The sequence below is a fragment of the Furipterus horrens genome, unplaced genomic scaffold (assembly GCF_987537825.1).
Source record: "Furipterus horrens unplaced genomic scaffold, mFurHor1.1.pri manual_scaffold_9, whole genome shotgun sequence".
Taxonomy (NCBI): domain Eukaryota; kingdom Metazoa; phylum Chordata; class Mammalia; order Chiroptera; family Furipteridae; genus Furipterus; species Furipterus horrens.
Genome location: NW_028327179.1, coordinates 18987556 through 19007348, shown reverse-complemented (window position 1 = coordinate 19007348; position 19793 = coordinate 18987556). Strand labels below are relative to the sequence as shown.

At 33.4% G+C, this 19793-nt stretch overlaps 1 protein-coding gene across 3 annotated transcripts in view; it reads right to left on the bottom strand.

The window, feature by feature from the left end:
* SNX13 (sorting nexin 13) overlaps nucleotides 1-19793 on the bottom strand; it is a 115147-nt gene that overhangs the window by 54543 nt on the left and 40811 nt on the right. For 2 of the 3 annotated variants that reach the window (XM_090287132.1, XM_090287133.1), the window contains exons 3-8: nucleotides 19605-19707; nucleotides 17045-17134; nucleotides 15900-16021; nucleotides 3864-3985; nucleotides 3673-3774; nucleotides 2303-2391 (exon numbers count right to left, since the gene is read on the bottom strand). In XM_090287132.1, the coding sequence (XP_090143258.1) occupies nucleotides 2303-2391; nucleotides 3673-3774; nucleotides 3864-3985; nucleotides 15900-16021; nucleotides 17045-17134; nucleotides 19605-19707 (628 nt within the window). Of the gene's footprint in view, nucleotides 1-2302; nucleotides 2392-3672; nucleotides 3775-3863; nucleotides 3986-9927; nucleotides 9990-15894; nucleotides 16022-17044; nucleotides 17135-19604; nucleotides 19708-19793 lie in introns of those variants that run through there. The other variant, XM_090287134.1, reaches the window with a different exon arrangement.

The following is a 19793-nucleotide window of genomic DNA, read 5'->3' as shown; positions in this document are numbered from 1 at the left end:
AAAAGGCAAAAACTAATTTGCTGAATGTAATGCTCTACAATTATAATCAATTAGATTCTACAAAAAATAAATGAAATATTGGTCTAAAAGAACAATCAATAGCAAAACATATTTGTTCTTTAAACAATCCTACTTATTTTAAACTCTAATCTCATGTAACAAGGCAGATCTTCATTCTGGATCCTAAGCGCCAGCCTAATCTGCAGAGAGCTGCAGTAACATGTGTACCACAGCCAGCAAGGAGGGCAAGAAGGTTTCCTCTTAACATCAAAGCTGATTTTATGACTGGCTATCTGCTATGTGATAACTATTGCAATAACCACTAAGCATAAAATAATGATAAATACAGATATACCGCCCCTGTCTTTATGAGGGAAAGATGCATCAAGTGAGTAAACACAATACCAGATTCTTGTTTCCAAATATGGTAAGTACCATAAAGGAAATCAACTAGGTAATGACGTATAGTAACAGAGAATTATGAGGGGGCTTTAGACTGGGTGGTCAGGGACATTCTGAGGAAGTGAGACATGAGGAATGAATACAATTGAGCCAAGAGAATAAGGAAAATCATTCTGAACAGCGCGAAGAAAAGAGGGTGAGACAGTCCTTTGGTGGGGACAAATGGCACTTATAGAGAAAAAAGCCAGTGTGGTTGAAATACAGTGACTTCACAGCATGAAGGCCAGAAAGGTAAACAAAGACGCATCACGCAGGCCTTGTTAGCTCCCGAAGGGACTTGACATTTGAAAAATTTGCTGGATGGTAGGTCTTCTTCTCATTTACTGGGATGGAGAAACAACTAAAAACAGACAGGATATGGAGGCAAGAATAAGATTTCCATTTTGGACATTTAAAGTTTAAAAGGGTTGTAAGTCAATAAAACAGTAATTTTAGTGGTGAGCTGGTCAGAGTAGCCTGGAGCTCAGAAGAGAAGTCTGGACCAATGACATTAATTTGGAAGACATTAGCATCTGGATGGTGTTTAAAGCCTAAAGGACTGATGAGCAACAAGAAGGCCCAAGCTTGAAGAACTTGGGTATTTAAAGTTACATAGAAGATGAGTTAAAGTGTATAAAGGTGACTAAAAGAGAGACCAAATGAGGAGAAAAATATCAGAAAAGAGCAATGACATGGAACCCAAGAAAGAGTTTCAAGAAGGAAAAGGCAGCCAGCGACGCTGAAAGCTGCTAAGTCACCATCTAGCAGTGGTTGTCTGGAGTACCAGGTACACAAAGATTCTGATGTCAAATGGATGCTCAGCAAAGATGAGTGCTCCAATGGGTTAGTAACACCTTCCTTTAGTGGTAGAGGTGAATCTAGTGATACACGTTCCAGGTGTTGACTTGAAAACTGACTAGCCCAATTAACTGGTCTTAACAACATTTAATCTATTAGACTCTTCTCGTCAAAAGCAAGTATTTTCTTCTTACTTCAAAGTCCCAGTACTCTACCTGAGAAGTGCAATGAACTCACCATCAGAAGGTATTAGGAAATTGTATGGTATTGCTTAAATGATGGCACACAAGCATAAAAGCACACCCTAAGAAATGAAATTTTTGTTTTACAGAATGTCAGACTAAAGAGATCATTAAGTTTTATTTTTAAAAAGCTTGGCAATTTTCATTTTATCCATTCAAGACCACAAGGTCTTACGTAGCTAGCATTTCTCAATCATAAACAGCAGCCAAAGCCAAAATGTTATTCCACTGTATCTTCATACAGAATTTTACTTCAAAGGTTTATATTATAACCAGGAAATTAGAAGTCCAAGACTACTATTCTCATCTTTCTTATTAATTTTCCAATTACAAGAGCAAAATCACAGGTATTCAGCGTTTTTTTTTTAAAGTTTTTATCCAGAAGTATTATTTGAATTAGCCTAATTAGCCCAAGTTTATAGGTAAAGAAATATTAAAGAAAATTAAAAACATCTTGGAATAACCAAAAATCCAAGTACCTAACTCTAAATCAAACAGTTCTCAATATGTTGTCCAGAGATCTCTGGGAGGTGTGGGGAGACAAGCATGCAGAAATATTTTCAAATAGAAACAAGACGTGATGGTAGCACTCAACTAATGGAATATATAAGTTTGTGCATTGTTGTGTTTCAAAATTTCGGTTTTATTTAGAATATTTACTAATATTCTAAATATTGATAGATAAAACCCACATTAAAAAAGCTCCTTGGTATCCTCAATAATTTTTAAAAGACTGTAACAGGGTCCAGAGACCAAAACTTTTGAGAAATACTGCTCTATGTTTCTTTACAGCCACTTATCTGGTATGAGTTTAAGCTTACCCTGACAAAGTACCGCATGATCTTGTTCTGGAAATCTCCAGGAGGTAGCAATAAATATAGTAAGACCTCACACAAATCCCTTAGGAATCCTAGAAATAAAAAAGGTAGCTATAACATTAGAAAATATTAATCTCCACCTACTCTTGATATGAAATAAATATATGAAGGTAGAAAAAAAGTTTCCTGATGATACTGGCTTATTATTTTAGCAATAAATTAGTACATATCAGTATTCATTAAAAATTCTTTCATACTTCTTCAATAGTAACTATTCATTAATCAAAATGATATTTTTAATTCTGCTCAGTTTCATCTCACTTTTTGAATCATTAAGAAACTTCAATTACAAAAGTGCCCCCAAAACAACTTTAGCTATACCATGTATTCCTAACTCTACCACACTAATTGTGTTTGCATACTTAAAAATTATTTGCACATTCAAAATACACCTGTAATTCTTTCAAGAGAGAACCTCTACTATCTTGGCAGGTAATAACAAAAGAAGAAAAGAGTATGCTCTTCTAATTTACTGATTTATGAGGGCTCAGTTTACATGAAAGTACTGCACATCACTATATCTATTTCTTACATTTAGTTATTTCATATCAGTGCTAATAAAATGGCAATTAAAAATTAAATTGCACAATAAATATAAATATAAAAAGAAATGAAGAAAAATTAAAAAAAGAGGAAAGAAAAAGCAAAGAAATAAAAATGTTAAGCAAATTATAAAAATCAAAGAAAACAATTTCCACAACTAGAAATGCTTTTCTGTAGTTGCTCATATGCTGACACTGCATGGGAATATAATTATATAACTGAGAGCTGTTAAGCAAAAAGAAAAAATGTGCCAAGTAGTAAAGACTCTTAGAAAATTCAACATCCTTAGCTGAAGCTTATCTGTTCTAACTTCCCATAAAGAAGACAAGTTCATTCAACTCCATAAATTTTACTTGAAATCTTTATAAACATTCTTTTAGAAAATATTTTAGGTAACAGATGTATTATTTAAGTAGAAAAAAAATAAATTCAAGATGCAGATAAAATTGGTATAGATTAAAAAAGTAAGTTTACAATTATAAAATGTTTATGCTTGCTATATTTTACAAGACAAGAAAGGTACTCCTTAATTACTAACTTTAACTTTTAAAGACAACCTTTAGAACAAAAAAAAAATATTAGAAACTACTTTTTTTTGGAAACTACTTTTAAGAATTAAAAAATAAAATAAAATGAATACTAATGGTATCTTCACTATGCTACCTGTCCTTAGGAATAATTTCACCCTTATACTTATTTAGTGGTTCTGCTAATTTGTCTGACCAACTTAACAGTTACTGTTCTCAAGAGAATGAAATTGAAAACAAAACCTTCTTCATCTTTCGGAGAAGTGCACACTAGATCACGGCAAACATTCTTCTCCATTTCAACTTCAACTTCAAAGAAGGTATCTATGAGATCTTCTGCTGTACCTTCATGAAGAAAGGAACAATTCCAGGTATAATGAATGATAAAGAAAAACAGACTTTAAAATCATAGTTTTCAGGAATAAAGATATTACCTGTTACTTGATCATCTTTCTCTGTTATCTTCTGTTGAGCCTTTCTAAATACTCTTAGGTGTGTGCCAAAATCATCTACAATGCGTGTAGTAAAATAAGGCTGCCAGTCTATTTCTTTTGACCTTATAAAAAACACATTACATAAGAGCATTATGTAAATGCTTTCTAATCAAAACATATATTCATTTTTAATGACTCATAAAAGAAAACGTGATTATCAGAGACTAAATTCATTTATATCAAGGTTTTGTCCATTATAATTACTGTTGTATCATCTTAGCACTTACTTCCACAAGACCCAAGGCATATCAAATCTATTTGACTAATACTTCAAGCAATATTAAGTATTTTATGTGCCAAGGCTTAAAGGTTAAAATAAATAGAAACATAAATCTTTCCAGTTGAATCTGAAATGACTCTAAGAGGTATACCATGTAATTTCCCAACCCATATATAAGAATACACTGGGAAAAACGGTGAAGAGGTGAAGAGATTAAATACACACACATACACACACACACAAACACACACACACAACCATGGCAACAGCCAGAGGGAAAGGTGGGTGGGGGAGCTGCAAGTGGACAAAGGGAGGATAAATGGGGAGGGAAAGAGACTTGACTTCGGGTGGTGCAGGTTCAATGCAGTATGCAGATAATATTTTACTGAGTTGTATACTTGATACCTGCATGGTTTTATTAACCAATGTCACCCCGATAAATTCAATAAAAAATAAAAGAGCCTTTGAAATAGTTCTTGATTCTTTTTCAACCCTTTATGAATTCTCCACATTCTTTGTTTCAGTTATATGGGCAAGTTCTAAACTAAATACCTTCAGCATGAGGCTGAGCTTGATTGGTTTCTGCTTGCATAGTCTAGCACTTAAAAACTTGTGTATTCAAAATAACAAAGAAATGAATTACAGAATGTGGCCACACTGAGCCATAAAAAAGATAATTACTAATTATATTCAGTTATACAGTACTCTATCTTAAAAGCAATAGACCTCAAGAGACACTGCTAATTCGACCTGGCCAGGTGGCTCAGTTTGCTGGAGCACTGTCCCGTACACCAAAAGGCTTGACTCCCGGTCAGGGCACATAGCTAGGCTGGCTGTGGGTGCCATCCCCAGTCGGAGCCAGTATGGGAGGTATCTGATCAATGTTTCTCACTCGCATTTATATTATTTTCCCCTCTCTTTATCTCTCTCTAAAAATCAATACACATATCCTCAGGTGAAGATTAAAGGAAAAAAAAAAAAAAAAAGAGAGAGAGACACTGCTAATTTAGTACAACAGTGAAACAGACACCAAATGCAACAGATAAGCCAAAAACAGTTTGCACCTCTCCTTGGATTAAATGGTATTTTTAAACAAATATTTTTAATGTTGTTTTCCTTAAATTAGCACTAAAACTAATTTATTCTCTTAGGAACAAACTAAGTAGATAGAAGACAAAGAGTCTATTCATGAAGATGCTGAACAAAGGGGAAACCAAAAAAAAGTACACCATAATTCATTACGTTAATTACCCACAAATGTACAGCAAAGAAGCTAGTGAAGAAACTGAATTGATTAAACTGTCACTTTTTGAGAGAGAGCCTTCACAAGGTAATGGCATAGAGGAATATAACAGAGTTGTTTTCAAATTTAAAAAGTTATTAACACTCATATACTAATTTATTTATATATAAATATATGTACACATAACTCTGATTCTGTTATATAAATGGAAAGATAGAGTAAGTTAATAGTTAAGGGTATCCAAACTCAGGAATCTGAGGAGGGCTAACATTGTTTAGAAAAAAGAGCCACGTATATAAGCATGTACTAAACTTGGTAACAATATTCAGCCTCAACATAAAAACTATTATAAGAACTTAAGCCTAGCAATCTTTAGACTCTTTACTTTAAAAGATCATAATCTATTTAAGTACCTTTCAAAAAATTTATTATGAATATTTGTGCCAAATCATACATACTGAAAATTTTATAAAAACACAACTTACTTGATATAAGCCATTACCTTAGCTCATTCAATCCATAAAAGATTCCTTTTAACAAATTTAGAAGTAGAATATATACTCTTTCAAGTTTGATCTGTTCCATTTCATGGTACAATGCGATATATATATATAAAAAACATTGAATTTTAAGCCCAACTCATATAACCCATCACTATAGAGGAGGTAATGACACTTAAAATTAGTAAAAATTAAAGACCAATGCAAATATATAAAAATGATTTTAAATATAAATTTCTACTTTCAACATACAAATGCTTAGGGTGGGGAAAACAAGGAACACAATATTCTATAACTCTGTCCAAGATCATTATTTTCCCTCTTCTTGACTCGTTTCCACTGAAAATATGCAAACCTAATGTAAATCTCAACTCAAAAGAATTTTTCTAGGTTAGAAAGATAAGAACAACAGTAACATGTTTCTTCCCATTTATAAATTAGGAAAATATCTACTACCAATTTCTAGTAGTATTTGTATTAATAAAATTTGAAAATATTTTATGAAAGTGAAGTACCTTCTAAAATTACAGTATACAATGAATATGTAATAAATGAAATGTGAATATAAATTAAAAAGTCATTCAATTGATGTAACTGCCTACTTCCTTCTACTAATGCACAAATAGCTCTCTCAGAGTTCTTATATCAATTATTCTTAAATTATACCTACAGTCAAAGCTCTTTTTCACTGCTTAAAATATTTCTCCACATGATTCCTAGTCTAATAAAAACACAGTTAACCCTATTACCTATACTTTCATTTTATTATTACTTATAAGCTTTCATATTTGAATTTAAAAGTAAGAGAGCATATTTCCTATATGATCAAGAGGATAAGAGACATGTTCAATCCTACCCTGAAAATATAAAATTTATACTAGGCCTCTGAAGCTTACATACTTGACAGAATGGATGCAATAATTACACAGGTTAATTAGGAATGTAAAGAGGCAATAAAGTTTCAATTTAAGCATAAAAGCAAAAGCCGAACTATAATGTGTACCTCTCTGACCATCTATTTTGCATGCCTTTGTCTTCACCTCTAACACCAGGACTCCATTCCTTGCCTTTTAATGGGTCTCCCACATCCAACCTTGTCTCCCTCCATCCTATTTTCCATACAGCAGCCCGAGTGACCTTTTTAAATACAAATGTGATAGTACAAAATAAAAGCTTTAAAAACCTTTCAATAATTCTCCATTGATCTTAGGCCTGAGCAAATACTTTCTGTACAGTCTTGCATCCTCTGGACAAGGCTTACTTCCTCATCGTCATCTGTTCCACCCGCCCCCTTCCCTTCTGTTCTGCACACTCAGTGCTTTCTTTCAATTCCTCAAACTCGAATATGCCTTTTCTTATCTCAGTGCCTCTGCACAGACTATTCCCTCTGCCAAGTTTGCTCACCCCTGCCCACTCTCCAGAAATTTCCTTCTCTCCACCACGTTCACTTGACCATTCCCACTTATACTTTATAGAGTTCAACTGGAATGGCAATCCCACATGTCAGTCTCTGTTGACCCTCTCCCTCTGTCTTACTCCTTCAGACCAGGTCTGGATCTCCAGCTACACATTCTCATAGCACCGAATTTTTAACTTTTTATAGCACTTACAACGTGCAGTTGAATTACTCAATTGCTAGAAATAAATTCAATTACTGAGATAAAAATCTCAGGAAGTCAGGGACTTCATCTCTTTTATTCACTGTAGCTAAATAATGTGTTGAACACTGGGAGGCACGCAATATATATTGATTTATTGATTCCTCTTTCAGTGTCAGAGCAGTTGCTAACAGGTGCTTGGAAAATGGCCACATGAGACACACACACAATAGTTGCTTCTTTACTCCTTCAAGTTACGAAATAGAACATAAACTGAGAAGTCTTTTTTGCCTCTCTAAACCCCAAAGCTACTAAATGCTATGCCTGAAAAGGGTAATGAATGTCCCAAATATGTGGGCTGATATTGAGATTATATAAATTGCTATCTATTCTAAGCAGTGTACAGCTTATCATCACACACACACACAAGCCCACCAAGATCAACCAACACTTTCTGTAAAAAAGCACTGGACTAGCATACATACATATGCCCTTAATTCAAGTAAGATTCACCATTTCATTAGTTGTGAAATTCAGCAAGCCACATCACTTCCCAGGGTTTGTTTTCTCCAAGGACACTAATCATTTTAAGAGTCTCTGTTTATATTAACTATATACCCATACATATACACATAGACAGAGTACATGAAAAACTTGTAACTCATAAATAGTTGTAAATCAAAATATTTGATCAAAAGAGGGCGTTATGGATATATTTTATGTTAACTTAAATCATATAAATCTTTTGACATAAGGTTAAGACCTTTTATTTGACTAATGTTTTGCTTAGTGATATCAATGTAGCCTTTGTCATAAATAAATAATTCCCACAGTGTGAAAGTTGTTTCTAGTTTCTTTTAAATAGCATGACAACTACAGGCATTTGTGAACAAATCTGAATGAAGAGTCCTTCAAGACTTCTCGCCAATATTTCATAGTTGCCTTTTGGACACCTAATCCAACTACAATCTATCTAGCAACTAGCTATGAGTAAAATTTCAAAGCAAGTAACTTAGTTTTCATAGAAACTACCTAGTCATACTCATATTTCTTCCATTTCTGCAGGAGTGAGTTAAATTATATGATTATACTTAAAAGTGTAACTGGGGGAGAAGAGGAGACTGAATGAATGAAGAAGGGATTAGCCAAGGAACACATATGCATAACCCACAGACACAGACAACAGCGTGGTGGTGGCCAGAGGGAAGGGCGGATGAAAGCTGAGTGGAGGCGGGCAGAGGGGTGTAAGTGGGGACTTCTGTAATAGTGTCAATAATAAAAGTAAAGAAAAAAATAGTATAACTGGGAGACACAGATTCAGAAACAAATATTAGTTTTTTCCGTACGATGGCTCTAGTAGTGCTTAGTTGTCTTTAACTCCATTTGAAACCATTTTGTTAGACTATGTTATGACAGTTGTCATACAAGCATGCATTTAAAAAAGCTTGTCAAAATCAGTGAATTTTTGTGCAGCTACTTTAAAATTGAAGATGGAAGTAGATACACAACATTTTCGGCATATTATGCTTTATTATTCCAAGAAAGGTAAAAGTCCAATTGAAATGCAAAAAAAAAAAAAAAAAAGAGAGAGATTTGTGTAGTGTATGGAGAAGGTGCTGTTACTGATCAAACATGTCAAAAGTGGTGTGCAAAGTTTCTTGGTATTGACATTTTGGCCAAATAATTCTTTGCTCTGGAGCTGTCTCATGCATTGGAAGATGTTTAGTACCACCCCTGGCCTCTACTCCAATAGCGGGAGACAGCCGAGATCCTCAAAACATCCAAATCAATAGTTATTGGTGAAAATGAAAAACGAGTCTTTTATTTTACTGAAAAAAACTATATGGACTTTTTGTCCAATCCAATACAATTTTTTTAAAGTATATTTTATTGATTATATTGTTACAATAGTTCCAATTTTTTTTCCCCTACAATTTTCTTTTTTAACACGCTTAATTATCTCTCTCCTCTAAATCACGAATTTTCAGCTCACACCACAGACCAACTGTATTAGACTTTCTGGGGCAGGGCCCTGTTACCATACAACTGACTTTTGATAAGCTTAAAACTCAAAATATGAAAACAGAGGTAGACAGAAGTACTAGAAAAAGGTCTATTAGCTTAGCTTTACTGCTGGGGGGGAGTAAGTCAGTGTGTCTTACAAAGGGAGTGGAGAATATTGGCTAACTAAATGTAAGTTGAAAGAGTTTCTACCATAGTAGTACAGAATTGGTTCCATTCCAAAAATAGCTTAAATCTTTGTTGATGATAACCAGGCACCAAAATAAGTAGAGGTTAATTAAGTAATATGTTAATTTAAATAGGATTAAAGAAGTGGTATTTAAATGCAGAAAGAAACTATATATGAATGAGGAAAAGAGGTGGAATGAGCAAAAAAGGTGGAATGAACATGGTATGTGCAAGAGTCATCATGTAGACTTGCCTGACTAAAGGAGTGGGTGACCAGATGGCACTAAAGGCAATCTTCACATTCTTGGCAGAATACTTTCTTGGAAAAGGTCTTTTATGTCAAAATGATAAAAGTAAAAACTGACTTTCCCATAGAAACAATCCTATAATAAATTTATGTTCCTGATGCAACATTATTTCTTCACGAAACAACTAATACTTTATGTAAAAACAGTATACTAAATAGTGTATATATATATACATATACATATATACTTGTAAATATATACATATATAAAGGTTTTTTAAAGCCATATTAATCAATAAAGGGCAATATAATAACCAATCACATAAAATTAAAATAACATGTGTTAATCTCCTATATAAGTATTTTTATGCAAACAAATAAGACAAAAAATAATTAGTGTAGTAAAATTCGTAGTTTTTGGGGATAGATTTTGACAAGCATCTTTGAGCAGATTTTAAGAAGTTTTATTCCACTACAGGGCTCTTTTATCAATTGACCCACAGGCACCTTCTGTTGAAAGTAATAGTCTATTTGTGAAAGAAGAAATTCCTTCTTCTTTGATACCCTGTACCAGGCATTACCTTCTCCCTCATAATTCACTAGTAGAAAGGACAAGCTCTTTAAAATTCATAAAAACCACCCTGACTGGTGTGGCTCAAAGGGTTGTGGGCCAGGTCCCTGGTTGGGGGTGTGCCAGAGGCAACGCATCTGTTTATCTTGCACATCAATGTTTCTCTCCCTCTCTTTCTCCTTCCCTTCCCTCTTTCTAAAAATAAATAAAATCTTTTAAAAAATGAATAGAATACATAAACCTTTACTTGTTTCTATCCTTCTGGGTTCTTGAAGAAACTATTTTGTTACAGTGTCAAAAGAATCAACCTAAAATTGAATTTGAGTCAGATTTTAAAGGCACAGAATTATAAGCTTGCTCCTAAATCAATTAAAAGAACTTTCCTAATTGTTTTTGCTCTACTATAGTAAATATGACAATAATCACCTTTCCATTTATTAGGTTTGAGCTGTTTAAAATGGCAAAGAATATAAAATGGCAAAAGAGTTTAAAGCTTTACTGTTGCAAATGTCCGTTATTTAAATTACGTTTGCCTTTCTACAAGATTAGGAACATACGACATTATTTTTAAGCAAAATACAGTGAGAAAAATGGCAAAATTTTCAGAACATACTTTGTCATTCCAGAAACAATGATATGATTACTACCATAACCACTGAATCCTGGGGCCCTACATCATATCAATACTTCCTCCCCCAGGGGAAAATCCTTCAGGTTGGAGCACAGTGGCATCAGAATGTATCTCTTTTCTGCTAATCTTGAGGGTAAGGGGAATAAAAATGGAGGGAGTAGGTAACCACTTTTCACTTTGGAGAGCAACAACGTTCCTTGTTCAATTTTATCTCCTTACAGTCTCTACCACCTAACCTTATCCCGCTTTATAGAACGCTGCTCATGTTATTTCTCTTTTCTAACATGTCCTTTGTCCCTCTTTCTCTATCCCAATATACCCAAACTTGAAGATCAGTTTTGGCCTTAATCCACATGAGGTCTTTATCAGTTACTCTACTCCACTCTATCTCTAGATGAAAATTTGAAGAAGAAGAAACCAAGCTAAGACAAGGTTAAAGAGTCTGTATACATAACCTAAGAACATAATAAATAACAGAAATAATAATCAAGTAAACCTTTATTAAATAATTATTATGTACCAGATCCTGTGCTATCTTATATGTACTTTTCCTCATATAATTATTACAACAACCCTACGGGATAGTTATTTTACTAATACAGAAATTGAGAAACAGAAAGTCAAGTAACTTGTTCAAAATGCCATTTATTGGTTAACAAATACTTTATGAAATGTCTCATACACATCATCTCATTTGTTCCATACATCCAAAAGTTTGCTATAAGTATTAGTATTATTAGTTTACTAACACATGTTAAGTTTTCTTTTAAATACACTGTAACTTAATGGTATAGTTAGAATTATAATACAGATGTTTCAGGGCTTTCTTTCCGATATCATAATATCTTATTTGAATGGGGAATAAAAATACATAGGTTGAGTATTCATCAGCGAAGGCCCCAGCCTAAATCAAATCCCAGGTTCCAAAGAACTCAAGAGTTCTCTGGAAAGGTTTTCTTCCCCAAACTGCTACTAGAGTAATAGGTGCTGTACGAATGTGAGCGTAAGGTCTTACCAGTAAAAGGTACCCTCTAAATGTGATGATGTTACTTAATTTTAACCACCACCTGATAAGTACATATGGGTGATCACCAGATTCAAAGAATCCATGTGTTTTGCCTATTCCAGGTTATAGAACTTTCTAAACAATAGGGCTAAACTCAAAATCAAGACTTTAGACTCTAAGTATGATGTTTTCTTCCTGTTGTCTCAAAATTAGCATTTCATTTTATGCTGATATTCTGTAATTGTTTCTCCAAGGTGACGAATAAATATGAACACTAGAATTCAGTGGTTCTAAATTTTTTCTAGGTTCATAAGCCCATTTCAAAGATGAAAGCTATGGTAACCACTCAATAGGGAAAAAAAACCACCCAAGTTTTGCATACATTTTCAGTGCTCTGTGGGCCCCTAGTTAGGAACCCTATACAGGATTGTATCTTGAAGGAGAGGAGCAATAACTTACGCTCCTTTCATAATGCTTCACAGTGCATAGCAGAGAGCACAGAACAAGGATTATGAAATATTTGAATGATTGTAAATAGACCTAATTTTCTTGATATTAGCATTGAAAACAGACACAGAGTCTCTATTAAGATGTACACTTTAGTAGTAATAAAAAAAGCCAATGATTGGCAAAAATAAAGTCATTCACAGAGAACGCACCAATAACTGTTGAGCCTTACTGTATGCTAGGGGTTTTGCTCCATATCATTTTTAGCATGAAAGCAGCCTCTAAATTGGTTATTACCAGTTTTTTAGAAGACAAAACCAAGGCTCAAGAGGAGTTGATTAATTTGCCCAAAGCTTAAGGCCAATGGCAAAGCAAAGATATAAATTCAGGTCAGTCTAGGATGGAAGAAACCTGGCTCCTAGCCTGTAATCACCCAAGTATTTAGCTTGACAGCACAGACTGTGACAGAAGAGGGAGAAGCTATGACATGAAGTTTAAAGAAAAAGGGGTTGGGGGCCAAAAATAGGAAAAGGATCACCAAGAGAGGAAAGGAAGGTAGGGAGACTAAGATGAATACTCTAGATCATAATATATCAAATAGGGCATGAGGGGAAAGCAAGAACACGAGACTGTGAAGAGCAAATCTGATTCTAACTCTTGCTCCGCCCCCAACTCAACTCAACCTTAGCTTCCTGACTTGTGAAACTGGGGATGCTGGATGGCAAAACAACTTAAATTTCTGAATTCCTTCACAACTTTGAAAACATTTCACAAGTATTATTTCCACTACATTTCAAAGAGCAGGAATTTGGTTTTATTCACTACTATATCCACAGCACCTGGTTAATACAAAATAGGCACAAAATATAAGCTGAATGGAAGAGTTTGATCCTAACAATAACCTGTGAGGAATGCACAGTAAGGTAGGTAATGTAATGTTTATTTTACATATGAGGAAAAGCAAGGTTCAAAGAGTTTAAAGGACTTGCTCACAGTTGCACAGCAAAGTGGTAGGACAAAATGCAAACTCAAATCTTCCAATGATGTACGAGTTCAAAGTTCTTTCCAGGTCTACAATTCGTTATATTTTAATATACTCTTAGGCAGTCAGACACAAGAATAATGAACTTTTCTTATCCCCACCCTTTCAAAGAAAAATCATTAGGATGGTGTTACTATGGAAAGCAGTAAATAACTGATTCAGAAGAGTTAGCTTAAAAAAAAATACCTAATATTCAACAGTTACATATATATGAAGCAAAGGAGAATAAAATCTAATTTCTGCCCTTGTTTGATTATCCTTTATTATATTTCTTATATTTCATAATGAGTCTACACTCATAATTATGGCTGGTTACTTTGCAAATATTTGCTGTTAATCATGATGGAGAAAAAGCTCAAATCTACCTCAACAAGTAAGGTTACTGTTCAAACCAGAAACCTTCCTGCAGGCCTCCCCAATGACCTGAGGCTGAGGAATTAACCTCCTCCTCTAAAGCTCAGAATCAACTGAGTTACAGAGGAAAAGACTTGACAGAGCAGATGAGTTGGAAATATCTATGTGCACAGAGTAGGCTATAGAGCAAATTAGGCTTGAAACTTTGCTGGAGGCAAAAATGTCAAACTGAAGCTGTCCTACTTTGGACACATCATGAAAAGGCAGAGTTCTTTGGAAAACACAATAATGCTGGGAAAAAATAAGCAACAGGAAAAGAGAAAGACCGAATATAAGATGGAGTGACTGCATAGAAGAAGCCATAGCCCCGAGTGTACAGGAGCCAAGCAGGGCTGCGGAGGACAGGACACGTGGGCATGTGGGCGTCACTCCTTCACAGAGCCCTTAGAAGTCAGTTGACATACACATAAAAGACATTTGGAAAAAAACACAGGAAGAGCCCTAGGGAAAAGACCTGTCTCCAAGACTCTCAAAAATACAAGCATGTGTTTCAAAAACCTAAAAGGAAGAAGAGGGTTGGCTAGAAAATAACACTTTCAGATTTGAGGGTACTCATGGCCAAGGCTTTAATTTGCCCTACAAATTAAGGTTTTGAGGACAGTTAATAGGAAAATATTTATGTGTATTGAGAAGCAAAATCTTTGATTAAAAAGATTGCACCCCTGGCCAGGTGGTTCAGTTGGTGTGAATGTTATCCCATGCACCAAAAGGTTGCTTGTTCGATCTCTGTCAGGGCACATACCTAGGCTGTGGGTTCCATCCCCAGTAGGGGTGCCTACAGGAGGCAACCAATCCATGTTTCTCTCTCACAGTGATGTTTCTCTTTTCTCTCTCCTCTCTCCCCTCTCTTTCTCTCCTTTCCTCTCCCAGGCTCTTCCTCTATCTCTAAAATCAATAAGCATATCCTCATATCCTCGGGTGAGGATTTAAAAAAAAAGCTGCAAACTCATACAAACATAAATCTTGTCTTTAAAAATAAAGTCTTTGGATATAAAACAGCTCCCTCAAAAAAACAATTATTTTAAGTACAAGTATATAGGCCAAAATATTTTGTTATATGGAAGAGTGGGCGTTTCTTAAAGCAAAATCATCAAAATACACTTCTCTTCTATGAATAAATAATAAACTGAATAGTCTCCACCGACTTATGATCCTTTCGTTTTTTTCCATTAAGAGGACTTGCATTAGGTATGTGCCAAAAGTACAAGAAACTAATTTCCTTAGCACTCAAATAAAACAAGGTATAGGTAAAAAGGGAATTAACTTATCAGTAAGTGGGGTGAAAAACTTTGAAAAGTTACATTATTGGACATTGAGAAAAAACTGACAGAGACTGAGAGAAGAGAACTTAATCAAAATAAACATTTTATAAATACAAAGGTTAAATTTAAAGGAGGAACTTAAAGGTTTTTAGGGCTCTAGCTCTATAACCCAAGTTGTCTTTAATCTACTGTTCTACTTACCTTTTAAAACATTGGACCCTTGAATAACATGGGTTTGAACTGCACAAGCCCACTTATGCAGATTTAAAAAAATAAATTTGTACAATACTGTAAATGTATTTTCTCTACCTTTTGATTTTCTTAATAACATTTCTCTTCTCTAGTTGTACTATAATAATATAGCATATAATACATTCAGTAGACAAAATATGTGTTAATTGACTGCTTGTTATTGGTAAGGCTTACAGTTTGGGGGAATCAAATTACATGCAAAGTTTTAACTGTGTAGGGGTCGGCACCTCTAACCCCTGTGCTATTAAAGGGTCAAATATAATTAATTTTCCCCTCCCATTTTAGTCATTTTTCCTATTGGTACAAACAGTGTATTTATAATTTTAAGCATAAGTACAATGCAGTAACCTTACCTAGTAGCAAACTGAATGAGTGCATTTTGAAGAGTTTGCCTAATTTCAAGAAGAAAAGATTCATCATCACTTAGTGTGTAATACCAATACTGGACATAATCCCTCAAGGAAAACTGGATAACCTAAAAGAAGAATATTGGGGGGGGGAAACACAACTATTTAGGATTTAAAAAGTAACAGTGACAAACTAAAATCTAAAAGATTATTTGCCAATTGATATTTACTCTCTACACACTAAATTGTAGTGGTAAATAACTACTTTCATTTACAAAGCATCAATATACCAAAAACCATTTCAAAAATTTTAAAATTATTTTGGTATCCTAACTTACACACTGCCCAAATGTTTTAAAAATTAGTTATCTATGGCCAACCCCACCCCAAATTCATAAAGACAAAGGCTTCAGGAAAAATAACTTTCAATGTTATAATGTAGAGTTTTAATTGGTTTCATGGAATGAGATGCAAAGTAACATCAATAGACCCCAATTCTCAAAAAGAAAACAATTTTTTCAAAATTATATAATCAGATTCCTTTCAAATTACAAATATAACATTGTTCACTCAATTTTAATACCTTTAATACTGTCAACAGTATTGTTCACCAATAAAAACCAAATAATATATTTAAATATATATTGTTTTTATAATTCAGATAAACTAAATATGGGTTCATCTATAAAATGAATATCAGAATTTTAAAGTACACATTATTTATAATAATCTTTTAATTTAAAAAATCAGTGAAAATATTTGGGGGGGGAGAATAAATGTTTTAATTCTAACTTTTTAATGTTGAACCAAAGTAATAAAACTAGCAGGGACTAATATCTGATTAATCAAAGCAATAAGTATGTTCATTAGCTAAAGATAAAACTTTACTATAAAAAGCCTAAAAACATTATCAAATGTCAGTACAAACTTTCTTTTCTAATGCAAATTCAATCAAAAGATTTTAAATATTAAGTAAACTACCTCATTATAAATTAGTGCAATAAGGTAGCACCTTAAAATATAGAATCAAAGAATAGCATTATAAGTCACTTCTAGCATATGACATAAACAAAATTGTATCTTAATATTTTCAAAAGAACTACACCTAGCACACAATATATGGAATTCAAATACCACATACTGAAACTCACTTGCTGGAGAGGTTCATCAATTATATTGGCACCTGTCAATCTTCGATCGATTTTTATAGTCCTAGCTTCCCGTTTCATTTCTTCTAAACACTGAAAGGAAACCATCACATCTTACTGTATAGTTTCTTGATTAAAAATCTCTGTAGTTTACTTCTAACTGAGTATTCATTGTAACTTTTCTGTCATTATCTTCAAGTAAATAAATAACCTTATTTCTTGAGACTCTAATATTGGGTTGGCTAAAATGTCTGTTACATTTTTTCCATATGAGGGCTCTACTACTGCTTAGTTGTCTTTAACTTCATTCAAAACTATTTTGTTAGATTGTATTGTGACAGTTGTCATTAGTGTGCATTTAAAAAAACTTATCAAAGTTGGTGAATTTTTGTGCAGCAATTTTAATATCAAAGATGATAGAAAATATGCAACATTTTTGGTTGTATTGTACTTTATTATTTCAAGAAAGGTAAAAATTTAACAGAAACACACACATACACACACACACAAAAAAAGATTTGTGCAGTATATGAAGAAGGTGCTGTGACTGATCAAAAGTGTCAAAAGTGGTTCGCAAATTTTCTTGGTACTACTAACATTTTGGCCAAATAATTCTTTGCTGTGGGGCTGTCTTATGCACTGGAAGATGTTTAGCCTCTACCCACTAGAAGTTAGTAGCGGGAGACAGCCAACATACTCAAAATATCCAGATCAATAAAGTTATTGGTGAAAGTGAAAAATGTGTCTTTTATTTCACGGAAAAAAATATAACAGACGTTTTGGCCAAGCCAATATAAAACAAACATTATTTCTCAAGTTAATAAATATGCACATCCAAAGAATCTATTCTTAACTTCAAAATAAAATCAGTAAACATTATTTAGAGTGTAAGAAAAACTGAAAATATACAGCTATATTGTTGCCATATTTTAATGACACTTTAAAACCATGTTAGTGTTTAACATGAGTTAAATTTTTAATTTTCTTCTTCCTTTTTCCCCCTCCCAGTCCAAAACGGCTGCCAAAGGAATGTATTTTAAATTGATTTTATTTAGAAATAATTTTGGAAACTAATGATAATTAATTTCTCTATTTCTCTGTAGTCTTCAGAAAGATCAGTGGTCTGAAAACAGGGTGAAGAGTAGTAGGACAATTTTCAATTAAAAATACAAACCAAAGCATATTTATATTTTATATATATATATACATATATATAACATACTTTAAGTTTATACACCCTCTAAGATATTTTTCATAAATCATGCTTATAAATCATTTTAGAAGGAGCAAGTCAAAATCACTATTTTTTAATACCATCTATTAAAATATATATTATAAAGACTTAACCAGTCTTGACTATGATTTACTAGTTTGGGATTTTAATTTTTTAAATATTTCCCATCTTGCCCTGACTAGTGTGGCTCAGCTGGTTGAGCATCGTCCCACAAAGTGCAAGGTCACAGGCTGGTTCAACTCCCAGTCAGGGCACAGTGGGTTGCAAGCCAGGTCCCCGGTTAGGGTGTATGCAAAAGGCAGCCAATCGATGTTTCTCTCACACAACAATGTTTCTCTCCCTCTCTTTCTCCTCCCTTCCCCTCTCTCTAAAAATAAATAAATAAGATCTTTTAAAAAGTATTTCCCAGCTTCTCTATTTACCATTCAAATGTCTAAGAAATGAATCAAAAAAAAAAAAGAAAATGGTTTATTTCCTTAGATTTGTAAGCAAATGAAAGAATACATATTAATGGGGGTCATTAAGGAAGACAAAGACAAAAGACTCAGGTTATTTTAAAAGTTATATAATAAAAAATTATTTATCAATATGAAAATCAGTGGGATAGGGTATTTTTTAATTTCAGTAATGCAAAATACTACTTTATATATTACTTTATCTGCATCTCCTAAATCTTAGCACAAATTGAACAAATTAGTAATTATAAAGTTAAATTTTCTAGCATCAACTCCAGACCATTTGTCTCTCTTCATAAAAGATAAAACCATCTCAATCCCACAATAAAAACTGAAACATGCAAATCTGAAGCCTATCCATATTACTATCTATAGTACTCAATTCCAATTTTATTTATAAGATATATATTGAAAAAAGAAAATAGCAACATTCAAGATGATATAAAATTGGCCCTAACTTATTAAAATTATACATAATGCATAGCCTAACTGCAAGCCAGGTTTCAAATGAGTTAAGAAAAAAGTACCTCTTTTCTATCTATGGTTACTATGCTATTTATTTCATTCAAAACAGTATATTCATTGAAACAAATCATACATGTGATACTTTGAAATTCTAGATTAAGATAACAGATAAAAACTCCGGTTTTCTGTCTTTTCCTCAAATTTGCATTCTCACTTTTAACATCCAAGAAAGTTTACAAGGTAACTTTTTAAAATGCATTTTTCTAAGCATGACCAGAAAGTCTCCCATAAATTTATAATGAGCATTAATGAATTATACAAAACTCTTCCAAGCCACATACAGATGAACACATTATCATCATAGAACAGAACAAGACTTAGAGGTTTCACATTCCTTTACTCTATTTACCTTAGGAATTCCAGCTGATGTTGGAGGAAGAAATGTGTGTTCACACTGCTCTAGGTACTTCTCTGAGTTTGTTTTTCCAAACAGGAGAGTAACCACAAAACCCCTGAGAAAAATTCAATTAGATACAAAAACAAAATTTTACTATAATCTAATGCATCTATTACCAACTATGTTTTTCAGATTCAATAG